General features: G+C 40.2%; 2 protein-coding genes across 3 annotated transcripts; one reads left to right on the top strand and one right to left on the bottom strand.

Annotated features, from left to right (window-relative positions):
• The first annotated feature begins 262 nt into the window (after positions 1–262).
• gpkow (G patch domain and KOW motifs) lies at positions 263–13376 on the top strand. The gene is made up of 11 exons (XM_085394044.1): positions 263–479; positions 683–852; positions 933–1075; positions 4671–4777; positions 5093–5297; positions 6458–6590; positions 6990–7179; positions 7312–7432; positions 9913–9982; positions 12726–12811; positions 12908–13376. The coding sequence occupies exons 1-11, from the start codon at positions 280–282 to the stop codon at positions 13037–13039; spliced, it is 1557 nt and encodes a 518-aa protein (XP_085250170.1). The 5' UTR covers positions 263–279; the 3' UTR covers positions 13040–13376.
• On the bottom strand, positions 13235–16943 carry pqbp1 (polyglutamine binding protein 1). 2 transcript variants are annotated; one of them, XM_085394046.1, is made up of 7 exons: positions 16896–16943; positions 15699–15766; positions 15475–15586; positions 15118–15218; positions 14731–14934; positions 14588–14645; positions 13235–13668 (listed from the first exon to the last, which is right to left on the bottom strand). In XM_085394046.1, the coding sequence occupies exons 2-7, from the start codon at positions 15763–15765 to the stop codon at positions 13518–13520; spliced, it is 693 nt and encodes a 230-aa protein (XP_085250172.1). In that variant the 5' UTR covers position 15766; positions 16896–16943; the 3' UTR covers positions 13235–13517. The 2 variants fall into 2 exon arrangements, with proteins under 2 accessions (XP_085250172.1, XP_085250171.1); XM_085394045.1 differs by having other exon boundaries at positions 14731–14937; positions 16896–16919.
• Between the last annotated feature and the right edge of the window lie 34 nt (positions 16944–16977).

Here is a 16977-nt window from a genome sequence, read left to right as displayed (position 1 = left end):
GTTATTATAATATATTTTTCATCTGTAAATATGAGAACTATATTCGTGAACTGTGAACATTTGTTTCCTGTCTAATTTGTTCCCTCTTCCCTGTGGATTTTGAAAATCACAAAACAGGGACAGCATCGCCGTCAAAACTACTCTGTACCTTTAATTATGTCGCATGACGGAAGATGTAGTAATCTTCAACTGGCTAGAAAACGTTCTTGTGCCGGAAATAAACTACAACTACCACAAGTCTTTCCGCGTACGTCATTTTTTTCTTTTTCACAAACAACAATGGCGTCGCACGGAGCAGATGCGGGTTCCTCCAAGCCCATAGCGTCTGCGGAGGAGCAGCAGGGAGAGAGAAAACCAGCGGCCGTGTCGTTTGGTTTCACCAAAACAGCCAGTAAATTTAAACCGTTGACGAGCGACGCTCAGGCCAAGAAAGATGACAGAGATTACCTGACAGGAATTCATGGAAATGAGCTGCAAAGGTCGGCTTTTTCTGCTAATGCTAACATAACGTTTCGGTGTCATTTACCGGTTACGTTTCTCATCTTAGCTAGTCATTGTAATTACTGTGCTTTTTGACAATGAATAACTATGTATAATTGTTATATGGACACAGTTAGCAACGCAAAGTGTTATTTTGAAACGGCCCCGCCTGACAGCGCTCTAATTTTGTATTTTGGTGCAGTTCAAAGCCAAGTGAGAAACCCAAGGAGCTCATCATCCCTCTGATCCAGAAGAACCGCTGGCACAAGCCGGACCAAGTGGGCCAGAACTCAGAAAATGGAGGCAAAATAGAAAACACAGCCCAAGACAATGACTCTGTGGAGTCTCAAGCTGTTAAGGAGCTCATTGAAGGTTTGTGTATGTGTAGGAAGCAGGGCTGCGAGTACCATTAGATAACACAAATCGCCTAAAACTTCTCTTTACGTTCATAGATTCGCGGAGGCAGCTTGATCTGTGGCAAAATGGCCCTAAGTCAGAAAACATAAACCTCTCCATCCCCCTGTTAATGCAAAACAAAGTGCCAGAAGGCTTTGAGGATGGAGACCAAGTAAAGGTGGACCTGAGGCCTGAATCTGTAAGTATGGAGAGCAACATAAGGACATAAATTCTATTCTATTTGCTGTGCAGTTCAGTCTTATCTTGTCCATATACACTGCTTGAAGGGTATAATATTAATTTTATTTTTATACAAAGTTTAGAAGTGTAGTCAAGAAGCTGCACTATGTCTTGTCTATGTGAGGGTGGTGCAGGACATGGATGAGAACCGTGAGATAGTGGTGAGGTGTGCTTGTGATGGTGATGGGCAGGATGACGGGTAACGTCAGGCAGGAATGAAAGTCAGTACAACATACAATACAACTTTATTTATAGAGCACATTTAAAACCCAACGGTATACCAAAGTGCTTCACATAAAAGACAGAAAATAAGACATAAATATTATAAATATTAAATATTAGTAAATATTATAGGACCTTAACAAAGTTCCAAGTACTCTAATAGGTCAGTGTCACTAATACACAGGAATAGCATAAAATGTATATCAAGTAAAACATGTTAAAAGCACACGTATAAAAGGTAAAATAGAGTAAGCCTAGGGATCAGATACAGGCATTAACGAGCAGGAAAGGCAAGGTTCGACGAGATCTTGGCTGCACGAGGAGTAACTGAGTAGATGATCTTAGTGCTCGAGCGGGAATTTACGATCTAAGGAGTTCAATAAGGTAGCTCGGGGCTGTGCTGTTGATAATTTTAAAGGTAAGCAGCAGTATTTCAAATTGGATGTGGTATTTAATGGGTAGCCAGTGCAGGTCAACTACAACAGAGGTAACAGAGGCAAACCTCCCAGTTCCGGTCAGAAGGCGTGCCGCCGCATTTTGGACAGTTTGCAGTCAACGAAGAAGGTCAGAATGAAGACTGAAATAAAGGGAGTTGCAGTAATCCAGCCTAGAGGTCACAAAGGCGTGAACAAGACCGAATACAAGTGTGTCAATGAGAGGGGACAAGTGTAACAGTGATGCTGTAAGAAGTAGAGGTAGTAAAGGTAAAGGAGTTAACTACCTGGGGTCACCATCTAAAGCAAGGGACAGTGCACAAGAGAGGTGAGGGAGAAAGTATAGACATGGTGGAGATGGGTGTCAGGGGTCATTTCTGACAGAAGCATAGCAGCAAGAGTAGAAGTTTACAAGATGGTAGTGCGACCTGCTATCAGGTATGGTTTGGAGATGTTAGTACTGACAAAAAGACAGGAAGCAGAGCTGGAGATGTTAAGCGTTTCATTGTAAGGGGCCAGAATGAAGAAGATTAGAAATTAGTATATCAGAGGGAGAGCTCAGGTTGACCGCTTTGGAGACAAAGTTAAAAATAGGTTGGGATGGCTGAATTTTAATTAAGGAGCTGCCATACAGGAGGTGAAGAGGAAGACCACGTTCATGGATGTACTGAAGGAGGAGATGTAAAGAATAGAATAGAATAGAATAGCCCTTTATTGTCATGGTATATGTACAAAGAAATTGTGGGCGCGCCACTCCAACTGCTGGAATAAAATGTAAATACAAGACAGCAGGAATAATGGCAAACAAGAGAAATGTATACAATCAAGAGGAATATATACAAAAACAATAGAAAGGCACACACTAGAGAACAAGAATAAGGGTTTGTGTGACGGAAGAGGATGCCAGAGAAAAGGGTGAATGAAGTCCAATGAACTACTTTTTTAGACATGCCTGTTTTTATTCATATCCAGCTGTTTCTACTACAGCTGAACTGTACTGACTAAGAAACGTGAAAATTCCAGAGTGATTTGGGCAGCACAATGGTTTCCTCACACCAAGGGGTCCTGGGTCTGAACCTGACAATTAACTGGGATTGTATGGACTTTGCATGTTCTCTGTGTTCTTGGTTATTTTAGCTACTTTTCAAAGATGTGTGTAAGCTTAGTTGAGGTTATGTTCAGGATGTTTCCCACCTCTCAGCCTATGACAGTTAAGAAAATAAATGATGAAATAAGTAAATGTGTAGAAATATGGAATAGAATTATTTGTTTTGATGATAATTTTCTAGAAATCACTTTTTTTGCAATATATTTAAACAAATTTTTATATTTAGAAAAAATGGTGAAAATGGAATTAATGCAAATAAATAAAAAAAATACATAAACAAATAACATGCAGTATGGAATTAAAAAAAAAACCCATCAAAATGAACATTCAGTTCTGTAGCCACACAGTATATTTGGAACTACAAAGAACTAATACCTGATTGTGACAGCATTAAAGGGGTTGAACATGAAAAACCTGATGATATATCCTAAAAGACAGCTTCTTATTAGATGTTGAATTTCAGTCTTTGCTCAGGGAAAAGTCTGAAATGAAAGGATACCATAGAAATGACAATTTAAGGAACTGATACATAACTCTTGTATTAAATTTAAAGTAGGTGTAAAAAACAAAACAAAAACAAACAACTTTAGTTGTCTCAAAAGTTAAAAATTTGACTCTAATATGACAATTAACTGGAACAATATTGCACTTACAAAATGAATTCTGTTGTTTGTTTTGGGATATAGCCCATGCATGTTGAAAATTATATACATAAATTGTCTTAAATTAGTCAAATTGGTCCTGATAACATACCTGTGGAAATTTTGGTCCCCACTTAGATTTCTGTATGGACATGAGTCCATATCCTATTATATCCACATCCTATTATATCTCAACACTGTTGAGATATAATAGGCATATTCAAATACCTATTATATTGCCCTTACAGTTAACCCTGCATTGTTTTAAAACAACAAAAACAAAAAAAAGTAAAGCAAAACTAACACTGAAACCAATAAAAACATAAAGATTTTTAAACATTTTTAAAATAAACTGAATTTAAAACAAAAAAATGTTGAATGAAATGCTAAAAAAAAAAGGGAAACTATTATGACTGTATCAAATGTGTATAATCTACAATAGAATCTATTAGAAAGCAGTGAGCAAATAAAAAAAGCCCGACAGTGCAAACTGTCTGGTAGACTGGCTGCTTTGACTCAGACTGAAATTTGAGTGTGGGAAAGTGCTGACTCTGGACTGGGAGACACCCCTGCATACATACACAGCGACACACACTTTGTCATTACAGTAAGACTTTGATAGCAGGCGAGCATCAGTCTCCCAGAGACATAAAGGCAACCAATTGGGTCTCTCTCTGTTTCTTTTCATGTAAAGGCCTCACATGTCTTCTCACTGTCATCCCATATCTGCTCTGTCACTGTGGATGTGACTAGCAAAACACGAGAGTCAGGGAAAATTTGCTCACGGTGCCCCTGAGCTCATTTTCATGCAGCATCCTCTGCGAGGGCTCCCAGCTCCCTTTAGAGGAAGACCTTCAGTGGAGAGAGATGAGCAGGGCTACTGCTGCTGTAGCTGCGGCCTGTTGACTCTGAGTCAGCCGGGACCGAGTCTGACAGCCTGTGGCCAAAAGGCTGAGTAAGACCGGCATGACAAGCTGTTTCTCTCTGTCAGCTGCAACAAACTTTTTTTTTTTTGTGCTTTATACGTCAAAGATTACATAAGCACCTTGTTTAGCCTGTTGGGAATTTTTAATGCAGACTGTGATGTCTGAATTTTTGAATGTAATATGCTTTAATTTCCAAAATAATTTTGCAGTATTTATTTGTCAGTCAACAGAGGCAGATTATGAGCGTGTTCCTGTTGAGGCTTATGGACTTGCAATGCTTAAAGGGATGGGTTGGAAGAAGGAGGAAGGCATTGGACGTACCTTTAAACAGTAAGTAACAAATTGATAGTTCTGCTACACTGACGTTTTAACACAGTGGTGTTCAAATGTATACTGAAACAGCAAGTCAACTGGCAAACAATTAATTGGCAGCTGTTATAATTGCTGTATAACTGATTAATTCCTGTGGATTTTCTTATTAACCTACAACAGTGGCACAGACTATAAAACTAAAAATAACTAGTAACTGTGCATTATTCTTCACCTACATAAAAGTAAAGCATTTAAATCTTTAGCCTGTTTTACAACCTGAACATGTCTATTCATGTCTATTGATTTATTCCTGTGCCTGCCTAACTGCTATAGAGATGTGAAGCCAATTGAGCACCAGCTGCGTCCGAAAGGATTGGGTCTTGGAGCAGATCGTTCGGCAGTAAAGGACCTGGAGCCCAGCAAACATCAGCGTCCCCCAAAGCCAGGCGAGGAGCGGGGAAAGGAGGAGGAGCTAGTGATGGGTCCCGGGGGTTGTGTGCTGGTACAGTCGGGGCCACATAAAGATCTCTATGGCAAGGTAGAGTTGATCTAGAATCTGTGTGGAACAAAGTCAGCATTTCCCACACAAGGACTGTATTAGACATGCTAGCCAAGTATATTCAGTGACTCATTTGGGTATTTTTATTTATTTATTTTAACTATACAAGTGTATGATTCTCACAATTATTTTGCAAGTTCAGTCTGCTAACAAGTCCGCCCCCTACGCCCTTTCACTCCATAGCAAATGTAAGAGATTCTAATTAGGGGTAGAGTAGAAATACAACAGCAACCTTTGAGTCTTCCTCACCTTCCTGCACCGGAGACAGGGACTTGTAACGAATATCTTTGGCAATTTATTCTGCTGTCAGATTATTGAGATCTTCTTCACCTGTTATAACAGGTACCTATTTTATTTCATTTTCTGAAATCCCACACTCTGTCTTCTTTTTCATTACCGCCATATTTGTATTTTATCATATGAAGAAAAATAAATAAATAATTATGAGACATTTCACAAAACCATGTATAAATCATGGGTTGTATTTATGAAATGATCTCATGTAACTCATTTTTGTGCGGTTATAGTAAGATGGTATTTCTGCAGACTCACTGAGGAGGGCTGCGCAACACATTTCGATTAAAGGCTAGTCAGTTTGGAACTGCTTGTCATGTAGTGTGCACCCTAATACAGATGCACAGACAGTGTCAGCGTGTAGGGGCTGGAGTGGAGTTGAGCGCTTGATGTTTGAAAACTGGTTCACTTGTTAGTCATGTGTGCCATGGTTGAAAGGACTCTAGTTTCACCATCTTGGACTAGAGTAGTGATATAGTCCTTGTTCAGCTCTGTCGATCTGCTGCAAGCTGGAGCAGAAGCCCCCACCAAACCAGAACCAGCAGCAGATGGAGAACTGGTTCATGCTTCGGTACACAGAGCAGAACAAGGACTATCGTTCCCATCTGCAGTCAAGGCGTGGAGCTGGAGTCTGTCCAGTGGCCACTCACTGTGGGAGGCAGCTGTTTATATTGTTCAGTTATTTGTTATAAAGTTCTTGGCTATCACACACAGGTGCATACATGTACAGGCGTGCAGACACTTAGACATACACCAGGTTCTAATGTTAAAGAAATGTAACTGAAGTTAGCCATTTGTTTTGTACTACCCACTTCTGACTATGTGTTTTTCTTTGCCTGAGGTAGATAGAAGGTGTTGATCCAGACAATGCTCGAGTCATGGTGAAGTTGGCTATTGGCAGCAAGGTTGTGACGATTAGCCAATACGCCATTAAACTGGTGGAGCGCAAGGAATATGAGAAATACAGCAAAGATCTCAGTGAGTAACTCTGACTTTTAAAAAAGTGACCTTTATTTTTTTCCTGCATAACGAATTAGAAGAAATCTCACTTAAAATATGGTGACATTTCATTAAATACCAAAATTCTGTTTTGTAAAAGACTTGTATTGCTATTGTAGGTACATATAATACAGATTTATTTTTTAATTAAATATCTAAGGGATCCTGCTGTTATGCAGTGTTCTGGGAATCAGACTTATCCTTTTCAGTGACATTTCACTGAACAGAGATTTAGCCACAGCCTGTATTTACGTTAGCCAGCAGTGTTTTTCCTAGAATGAAAAGGCCATGAAGAATAACTCTTTCAGTACTGTTGTCTGTGTTTGCAAAAAACATTTTTTTAATGCCATCTAATACTGCTTTTCCCCCAACAATTAGGTCGCCTCAGTAAAGCCCACAAAGACAAGGAAAGGGAGAAAGAGAAGGGAAAGGATCAAGAGAGAGAGCGTCAGAGGCGGGAGGAGAACGAGAGGAGTAGTAACGGCGACAAAGTAAAACACAAGTCCTCAGAAAGAGATCGAGAAAAAGACGAGAAGAAGAGGAAACACAGAGAATCAAGTCAAGACAGGTACATTTTCACTAAGAGATGTAATATTTTAATAATGAGCATTTTAAAGTGAATTATCTGATGGTTTTTTACTTTATCATTTTAACAGCATGTTCTCTGCTTACATGTGTTCATCTTCTGTTTGTTTCGTAGAGATAAGCCTCCAGTGAAAGAAGCAAGGCGACCACCAGCTCCCCCGTCCTGGCTCCAGAGAGACCTGAAAGTTCGCTTTATAGACAAAGCGTTCAAAGGGGGCAGGTACTACAATTCAAAGGTACTCCAGCTTTATTACACCTTTCTATGTCAGTTATTAACAGCTTTGAATTAACAGATTTTAATGTGTTGAAGCTACAGGCAGATAAAAAAAATTAAAGGAAAGGGCAAGCTGATAGGGAATTACATACCACCACAGCTTTATTGTGCCTTCATTAGATTTTGATGGGGTTTTTAACTTTTCTGACAATAGCAGGCTTATACGGTATAACGAACTAAACAATTCCTAAATAACATCAGAAATACAAATTTATTGAAATAATTATTCATTTCATGAATGTACTACAGCCCGCACGTCTCACTGTTGCAGTCTATGTGGCACTGCATTCCTGATTTCTCCATTCTCCCTGTTATTGGAATTCACAAATAAGAAAGGAGGAAAATAAAACATTGTGTTAGCCTTGCGACAGACTGGCGACCTGTCCAGGCAGCACCCTGCCTCTCGCCGTAAGACAGCTGGGATAGGCTCCAGCCCCCCCGCGACCCTGAAAAGGATAAACGGCACAGAATGGATGGATGGAAAATAAAACAAACACCATCTTGTGACGTGAACTTAGTTGGGAAGTAATTTAATCTAGAAAACTGGGCTGGGGACAATACGACACACTTTGTCGAACTAAGTGGTCTCTGTTTTGTTAGGTTGCTCACCTGCATCAATAACAGTGGTTCTTAACCTGGGTTCGATCGAACCCTAGGGGTTCAGTGACTCAGTCTCAGGGGTTCGGCAGAGCCTCCGCCATGACATGCATGGCTCATTTTGTGCACCAGTAAAAAAAAATCACATTTTATTTTTCACTAAAGAGGGGTTCAGTGAATGCGCATATGAAGCTGGTGGGGTTCGGTACCTCCAACAAGGTTAAGAACCACTGATCAATAAGGTGGAGTTTCAGGACTTGCTCCATTTACTACTTGAAGTTGTCATTGTTCACAGCTCACTGAGCTCAGTTGCCACTGCTGGTAGAGACTGCCCTCTGGTGGTGTTTCTGGTTTCTGGGCAGCATGCCATGATAGATAGCTTTGTAGAAATAGATGGTCTAGTTTTGGGGTTTTTTTTTCTGTGACAGTATTGAATGGATGAGTTCCTGCCCCAAGTGGAGGAGTTCAAGTATCTCGGGGTCTTGTTCGCGAGTGATGGGAGAAGGGAGCCGGAGATCGACAGACGGATTGGGGCTGCAGCTGCAGTAATGCGGACGCTGCACCGGTCCGTCGTGGTGAAGAGGGAGCTGAGTGTAAAAGCGAAGCTCTCAATTTACCGGTCGATCTACGTCCCTACCCTCACCTATGGCCACGAGCTGTGGGTAGTGACCGAAAGAACGAGATCGCGGATACAAGCGGCAGAAATGAGCTTCCTCCGAAGGGTGGCTGGCCTCTCCCTTAGAGATAGGGTGAGAAGTTCGGCCATCCGGGAGGGGCTCAGAGTAGAGCAGCTGCTGCTCCACATCGAAAGGAGCCAGCTGAGGTGGTTCGGGCATCTGACAAGGATGCCCCCTGGGCGCCTCCTGGGTGAGGTGTTCCAGGCATGTCCCACCGGGAGGAGGCCCCGGGGCAGACCCAGGACACGCTGGAGAGATTATATCTCTCGGCTGGCCTGGGAACGCCTTGGTATTCCCCCGGATAAGCTGGAGGAGGTGGCTGGGGAGAGGGAGGTCTGGGCCTCTTTGCTTAGGCTGCTGCCCCCGCAACCCGGCCCCGGACAAAGCGGATGAGGATGGATGGATGGATGGACAGTATTGAAAATCCTGCTGTCAGAATTTCTAAATACCCTACAGTTCAGCTCAAGCCTACTTTGCACTGACTCTCTAAGTCTTTGAAATTCTACCGAGGCCATAAATCATTCTTGTGAAAAGAAATTCTCCCATTTGATGCTTTGATGATGGTTTTAGAGAGTACTAATATGACATGAGTAGTTGGTTTAAGATTTGGTGACACATCGAAGTGTGGCTACTTGTTTACCAGTGATGGGGCCATTATCATCCAGGAAGAGCCCACTCCCACTGCGATAGAAATGTTAATCCCCCAGAACAACTTTGCATTAAGTGCAGTAACCCCAACAGGAACAGAAAAATAGCCCTCACAGCATAAACAAGCTGGATATACCCTCATTGTTAGGTTAGGGACTCAGGATTTTCCTTTAACTTGTTAGCGGTGTGCCAGTTTGCATTAGAGATGGCTTTATTAGATGTGAAAATAAAGGACTAGAAAGCCCTTTTTAATTGCCTTTTTTAGTTTCACACTCTATATAGAAAACTTTTAATCCTAAGCAGCTGAAATAGACGAATCACTGCTTTGTTATCATCATGTAGCATGTCAGAAACTACTTTATTTTTCAAGTGTGTTCACTTTTTTGAGAGTCAGACATTAGTTGTAGTTAGTTTTAAACCAAAGTATCGGCATTCACAGAAAAGCCACAGAATGTTGCTGTGATAATTTCAAACTTCAGTTTCCGTCAGAGCTCTTAAAATAAGTCTCGTTTTTGTGCAGATGCAAGTGGAGGATGTCCTGACGCCGTCTACCTGTGTGTGCCGAACTGAAGAGGGAAGACTGTTAGACGGTGAGTTATTAGTGTGATCTCGGGCTTGCTCGGTGTTATTTTTCTCAGTCTGTGGCGTTCGTGTTTTCTGTTGCCTAATTGGAGCTTGTCAGGAAATGTGTAAAATGTGTGCTGTCACTGTCTCTGTTGAATTCCTTATTCATCTAACAAGTTAAGGTGTTTTTAGCTGCTCATAAGTTGCATGAAAAAAATTAATCACTGTTATTGTGAGGTGTTTAAGGAATAGACAGATGTGACTTTTTTTGTTAGAATTTGAAGGAAATGTATGGCTTTATTTGTTTTTGAAGGTTTGTTAAATCTCTTTTTTTCCATTTCTTTGCACATAATGATGAATAAGTTATAATTGTTGACCAGTAGATTAACTTGTAATGCTCATTTTCTTTTCCCTCAGGTTAAGTTTCCCAGGTCTGCACCTTTGCATATTTAAATATAAAGGTGTATAGGTCCTCGCAGCTAACTTTCAACAATGCAAAGCAAATATGGATTTTTAAAAAATGGTTGAACTATCCCTTTTGGCACGACTGAATCTCCAGAATAACCAGTCTTCTATACTGTTTACAGTTAGTTAATTTGAGAGATATGTACAGTTTTAATCTGTTAGGATTATACTCAGATCTCTTCTGTCATGATAAGTTTTGTTTCTGTGTTTTGTTTAAAATGAACTTCATATTGTCCTGGCTGCAGTTGTGCTTTTTAACAGCTAACTTTACACAATGCTATCATGTCAAATCAGTCACTTTAAAATCATGTCAGCATAAAAGTGTTCAGAATCTTTAGGCGCAGGACAAGAATCTGTTTGCAGATTACTTACAGGTAAATGGTCCTGTTGAAGAGCAAGGGGAGGGATTACTGATTATTGTTATTGCCAAAATATAACCTTGAGTTAGAATAATATTTTTACATTTTATTTGTTCTTTAAAATGTATTTGTTGCAAAAATAATAACATGACTTCTTACCACGGATATCTGCTGGCTATGGTGGAAGCATTGGTTATTGTTCTGAGAGGTCGGTCTGCTGATTTAAATCTGGCAACCAGACTTCCCAGATTGGGGATTAATTTGATTCTTTTTCCTTATTGGTTATTAGCAAACATACAGTGGCTTGCAAAAGTATTTGGCCCCCTTGAAATTTCCCACATTTTGTCACATTACAGCCACAAACATGAACCAACTTCATTGGAATTCCACGTGAAAGACCAATACAAAGTGGTGTACACGTGAGAAGTGGAACCGAAATCATACATGATCCCAAACATTTGTTACAAATAAATAACTGCAAAGTGGGGTGTGCGTAATTATTCAACCCCTTTGGTCTGAGTGCAGTCAGTTGCCCATAGACATTGCCTGATGAGTGCTAATGACTAAATAGAGTGCACCTGTGTGTAATCTAATGTCAGTACAAATACAGCTGCTCTGTGACGGCCTCAGAGGTTGTCTAAGAGAATATTGGGAGCAACAACACCATGAAGTCCAAAGAACACACCAGACAGGTCAGCATCCCACGGAGCACTGTTCAAGCGATCATTCAGAAATGGAAGGAGTATGGCACAACTGTAAACCTACCAAGACAAGGCCGTCCACCTAAACTCACAGGCCGAACAAGGAGTGCACTGATCAGAAATGCAGCCGAGAGGCCCATGGTGACTCTGGACGAGCTGCAGAGATCTACAGCTCAGGTGGGGGAATCTGTCCATAGGACAACTATTAGTCGTGCACTGCACAAAATTGGCCTTTATGGAAGAGTGGCAAGAAGAAAGCCATTGTTAACAAAAAAACCACAAGAAGTCCTGTTTGCAGTTTGCACCAAGCCATGTGGGGGACACGGCAAACATGTGGAAGAAGGTGCTCTGGTCAGATGAGACCAAAATGGAACTTTTTGGCCAAAATGCAAAACGCTATGTGTGGCGGAAAACTTAACACTGCACATCACTCTGAACACACCATCCCCACTGTCAAATATGGTGGTGGCAGCATCATGCTCTGGGGGTGCTTCTCTTCAGCAGGGACAGGGAAGCTGGTCAGAGTTGATGGGAGGATGGATGGAGCCAAATACAGGGCAATCTTGGAAGAAAACCTCTTGGAGTCTGCAAAATACTTGAGACTAGGGCGGAGGTTCACCTTCCAGCAGGACAACGACCCTAAACATAAAGCCAGGGCAACAATGGAATGGTTTAAAACAAAACGTATCCATGTGTTAGAATGGCCCAGTCAAAGTCCAGATCTAAATCCAATCGAGAATCTGTGGCAAGATCTGAAAACTGCTGTTCACAAACGCTGTCCATCTAATCTGACTGAGCTGGAGCTGTTTTGCAAAGAAGAATGGGCAAGGATTTCAGTCTGTAGATGTGCAAAGCTGGTAGAGACTAACCCTAAAAGACTGGCAGGTGTAATTGCAGCAAAAGGTGGTTCTACAAAGTATTGACTCAGGGGGCTGAATAATTACGCACACCCCACTTTGCAGTTATTTATTTGTAAAAAAATGTTTGGAATCATGTATGATTTCCGTTCCACTTCTCACGTGTTCACCACTTTGTGTTGGTCTTTCACGTGGAATTCCAATAAAATTGATTCATGTTTGTGGCTGTAATGTGACAAAATGTGGAAAAGTTCAAGGGGGCCGAATACTTTTGCAAGCCACTGTAAATGTCAGAATCTGCTGGCTCTGAGTGCTGCCTAGTTGGTATTACTGCAGAAATTCTTCAATGAATGACGTAGCGTTTCTTTTTTTCTTTTCCTGTGGCAGATGTGAAGCAGGACATGCTGGAAACTATTGTCCCAAAAAGTGAATATGATTCTGTAATGGTGGTACTGGGTGAGCACAAGGGAAAGGTGAGCAAAGTAACCTCTCTGCTTTTTATTTATAGATAGATAATTTGTTTAAATCTGATTAGCTAATACTGATCACTATATTCCCACCTGATTCAGGTTGGCCGTATTCTTCAGCGGGACAAGAACAAGTGCAGAGCGATGGTCCAGCTCTACAGATACGAGGATAAAGTTTTCACATTGGACTATGACACCATTTGTCACTATGTTGGGGCAGCAGCAGACCACTGATTTCTGATGTTTACTGTAATATTCACTGTCCTTTTTCCATCGACTTCTTCCCAGCTGTTTTTTTTGTTTTGTTTTTTTAGTTATTATTCAAGTATTATGGATTTTAAAAGATTGCAACTTTGTAATAAAAACTTGTCGATTTTTTTTCCCCTTGTACATATGGCAATGCAACAATTGAGAAAAAGCTGCAACAGATAATTTTCACAGTAGTCTTAAGTTTATTATCAGGTTCACTGATGGGTCTAGTGACAACGAGAAGTGAACCTTTGGGTCATATAAAAACATATTTACAAATGCTCTACACGGCAGGAGTATGAATAGAGAAGCTGTCCAAAAAGTTCAGCCCTTCATTTCTGACATGTACACATTTCACAATGAAAAGAAAAGCCTGTCAAACTATGATGTTTAGCATGTGAGCATAATGAAGACCAACTGTAGAGTTGTGGGTTTTAAGTTGCTGTCTTCGTAGTATCTGCTTTTACTCCTTGGGTAGTTGGTTTGCTGCGTTAGCCCGAAGAACAGCTCCTGGACTCGGGTACGGACGCTGCTGGAAGAGAGGCCCCGCTGCTGTGGTGTCTGCACCCGTTTTTGCTTCATTACGTTTGGGCAGCCCACTTGACCACGACCCCCTGCAAAAATGAATACGTTTGTGTTCACTGCATTTGTAATCAGCACTACAATGTCTTCTGTGTCTGAAAAGGGGTTTTGTCAAGCCTGAGAAAACGACCTTGATCAAATTGCAATGACAATCTCAGTTTGGTCTTAGGAATATTTTAAACAGAAACCCTGCAGGTTTAGATCTTAGACATTTCCACAGCAGACAATTTGGCTCATGGTGGCAGGAAAACTGCAATGAGGTAAATTTGGTTAATGACGACTACAGTATGTTGCATTTACAGCTACAATAAGACTGACTGCACATACAAGGATAATGAAACTAGCGTGCTGAAGTAGTATGGAGCCATTTAAGTTGTTTTTATACCTGTGCTTTCTCTGACATGCCAAGTCAAAATGCTGTTTAAAAAAAAGTGTATGGCCCCTTCCCAGCGTTCACACGTTCCTGCTCTGAGGGCTCAGAGCTCATAAGGATACGAGGCCTTTCTGCAAGTCTTTATTTTATGCTCAAGGGAATAAGTGAGTTGTGATAAAAGCTGGTCAAATTTGGTCAAATATTAAGAGTAACTTTTTTGAAAATGGGAGGAAAACTAATCCAGTTCACTATGAACATTATGCTACTGGAATAAAATCTGCCTCTTGTTGAGGTGTGGTGCCTTGCATGAAATGTAGATTTATGTGAGCTCCCTAAACCAGGGATATCAGCTATGCTGATTACCATTTTGAATTTTGAGAGGACACACTCAAAAATTGTACCTGTGCTGTGTGAGGGTTTAGTTCTTACGTCTAAGATAAAAATGCATGATGGGAATTGATTTGGTCTGTCTCTCATAACTATTTTTCAACAAGTGCAACACAATGATTCTGGCAAAATCAGAATACCAGAGAACGACCTGTATATAGCTTATATCGAGGTGACCATCTGTACTGTACCTTGGAGCATCAGAGTAAGCACTTGGATCCATGGGGTCCATCTCATCATCTTTTCTACCTGTAAAAAATATTAAGTGTTCAATATTCAATCATGTGAAAGTTGCTGATGTGTAAACATGTAATGAATCAGATGTAAACATTACCTTTTTTGCTTCGACTGTATGGTGCTGCCTCATCTCTTCTCTGCTTTCTTCTGTCTCTGTCCCTCCCATCGTCACGTTCTCTGTCCCGGTCCCTTTCCCTGTCCCTTTCCCGATCTCGATCCCTTTCCCGATCCCGGTCTCTGTGTCGTTCTCTGTCCCTGTCTGGTTTCTCAACTTGCTTCTCGCCTTTTTCATCTCCTCCTTCTACTAAAAACACAAGTTAAGGCAAGGATCACAAGATTAGCCATGGCTGAAATCTGTCAAAAGCAAACTGTATTCTGAGGTTGTACATTCAAAGTAGCACACGTCAACTGTAACAGAACTGAAATTTGTGATCACTAGTGCTTCTTGAAAACATTACATTATAGAGGCTGAATAAAAGCATACCTCTTATTTTCTTGGCAGGTTTTGTTATTACTGCAGATGGGTCATTTGGGGATAACCAGGCAACCATATCTGTCTCGACATTCCAGTAATAAGGAAGACCACTGTTTAAGGAATAGAAAACATTAGCGATTAATATTGCAACCACAAAATTAAATAAAACTTACTTAACAGTTTAAAAATACACTTTAGCTCTCCATGACAGTAGTTATAATGTTCAAGGACTTCTCAAGAATAAAATGAGAAACAAGAAAGAAAAAGTAAAAAGCGCATTCTGATTGTGAAGTTTATAACAATCATTTTGAATTAAAAGTATAAAATTCTTATTATATTAAATTATAGTATATCAAGTGTACATACCAAGCAGAGTCAAACACTTTGTACCAGTTTGGTGGTAGATTCTCCACTCTGGTGGCTTCATAATCTACATTGTTGTCATCATAATCTTCAGCAATAATCTCCTCATCTGCCCCTGGATTAATTGAAGGGGAAAAGGTTTTTAAAAAGGCATGGAAAAAAAAGCACAAAACATAAGGAGAAATTCACAAAGGGTAGAGACCCGAATATGAAATCTGTTCCACTACCTTGCTCTGTTGGTTTAACAATCCCTCTCTTGGCCAATCGGGCCAGCAGTGCTGGAGGTAAAGGCATCCTGAAAGACGGAGTCCATGTGAAACTCTGTTCATATTATGGCTGAAATTCACTTGGGGTACCAAAATAACAGTTGCAGAACAAATGCTCATAACACATTATTACACAGTATTAAAATAGTCTTATATCAGATAATATAATACATATCATTTACTTTCAATAATATGTACCCTTTGATTAATTAGGACATATAGAAACTCATCATTTACACACAAACCACTAAGTCACATGTGGCCATAAAGTAAAATGCACATGATTACCACCATTATATAGTTTAGTGATCTTTAATATAAGCACATTTTGTAACAGTTTCATTACTTTCATGGGATATTTTATATATTTTTATCATCATTATGTTTAATATTTTTGGTCCACCATTCATTTCACACTTTACTGAGCACTTGGTTTTGAAACAGTTCCCATATTTACCTGTTTTTTATTCTTCATCTTCTTCTTCTTATTATCATTATTTTGTTTTGTCCATTTTTTTCTGGGACATTTCTTGTTTTCTGATAAGCGGAGATTAAGCCTTTACTGTAATAATTCTATCAAAAGCAGCTTTAACACTGCCCAGAACCACATTTTTGCAGCAGACTTGTCACATCTGTAGACAAGTATTTCCTGCAATAAATTACTGCTGGCTGTTTTGATGTCGATATCACAATGATATTCCTGAATTGTAGTTTAAAGCATGTATCCTGGCAGGTCTGAGAATGACTGAACTCCTGAACTGTTATGTGTCCTGTCATCATTTAAAGTAATCTGCTCATAAAAATTAAAGTAACTCCATAATCCTAATAAAGAAATCAGTTTCCTAGGTTATATGGCCATCGTACGCGAATCCCAGGTAAAACTTTACTAGCTCCTTATTTTATGTGCATGTGCATATATGTATTTACATATATACACATACCTATATATTTTTTCTTTGTGATTATTTGTACCATGTACAATACGAACTGTTTCCTTTAACAAGAAACTAACACGCTTGCGGTGCATCCGCGGCTGCAGATGTAAGATTAACGCAATAAACAAAACTATGCGTCTCCAAAAAGCATCCACACCACACAAACACAAACGTTACCCTTTACTTCAAAAGACTGAACAACAAGAAATAGTTAAATTCTTACCTTTTCTTAAAAAAAAAGGTGGCCCTTTTTTTATCGTCAAGCTAACGATACCTCTTTCCAAAACAGCATACACGGCGCGCTT

This window comes from Rhamphochromis longiceps, linkage group LG20 (assembly GCF_057381845.1).
Source record: "Rhamphochromis longiceps isolate RC_006_pf linkage group LG20, R_longiceps_female_GT1.1, whole genome shotgun sequence".
Classification (NCBI taxonomy): domain Eukaryota; kingdom Metazoa; phylum Chordata; class Actinopteri; order Cichliformes; family Cichlidae; genus Rhamphochromis; species Rhamphochromis longiceps.
The sequence above is the reverse complement of the archived record's forward strand: the minus strand, read 5'-3'. Positions and strand labels throughout refer to the sequence as shown.

Coding starts and splice junctions, on each gene's coding strand:
- gpkow (XM_085394044.1), top strand. CDS start 280: ATGGCGTCGCACGGAGCAGATGCGGGTTCCTCCAAGCCCATAGCGTCT. Junction 7,433..9,912: donor GCAGGTACTACAATTCAAAG/GTACTCCAGCTT, acceptor GTTTTTGTGCAG/ATGCAAGTGGAGGATGTCCT. Junction 12,812..12,907: donor TGGGTGAGCACAAGGGAAAG/GTGAGCAAAGTA, acceptor CACCTGATTCAG/GTTGGCCGTATTCTTCAGCG.
- pqbp1 (XM_085394045.1), bottom strand. CDS start 15,765: ATGCCTTTACCTCCAGCACTGCTGGCCCGATTGGCCAAGAGAGGGATT. Junction 14,938..15,117: donor ACCTGCCAAGAAAATAAGAG/GTATGCTTTTAT, acceptor TTGTGTTTTTAG/TAGAAGGAGGAGATGAAAAA. Junction 13,669..14,587: donor GCTTACTCTGATGCTCCAAG/GTACAGTACAGA, acceptor TCATTTTTGCAG/GGGGTCGTGGTCAAGTGGGC.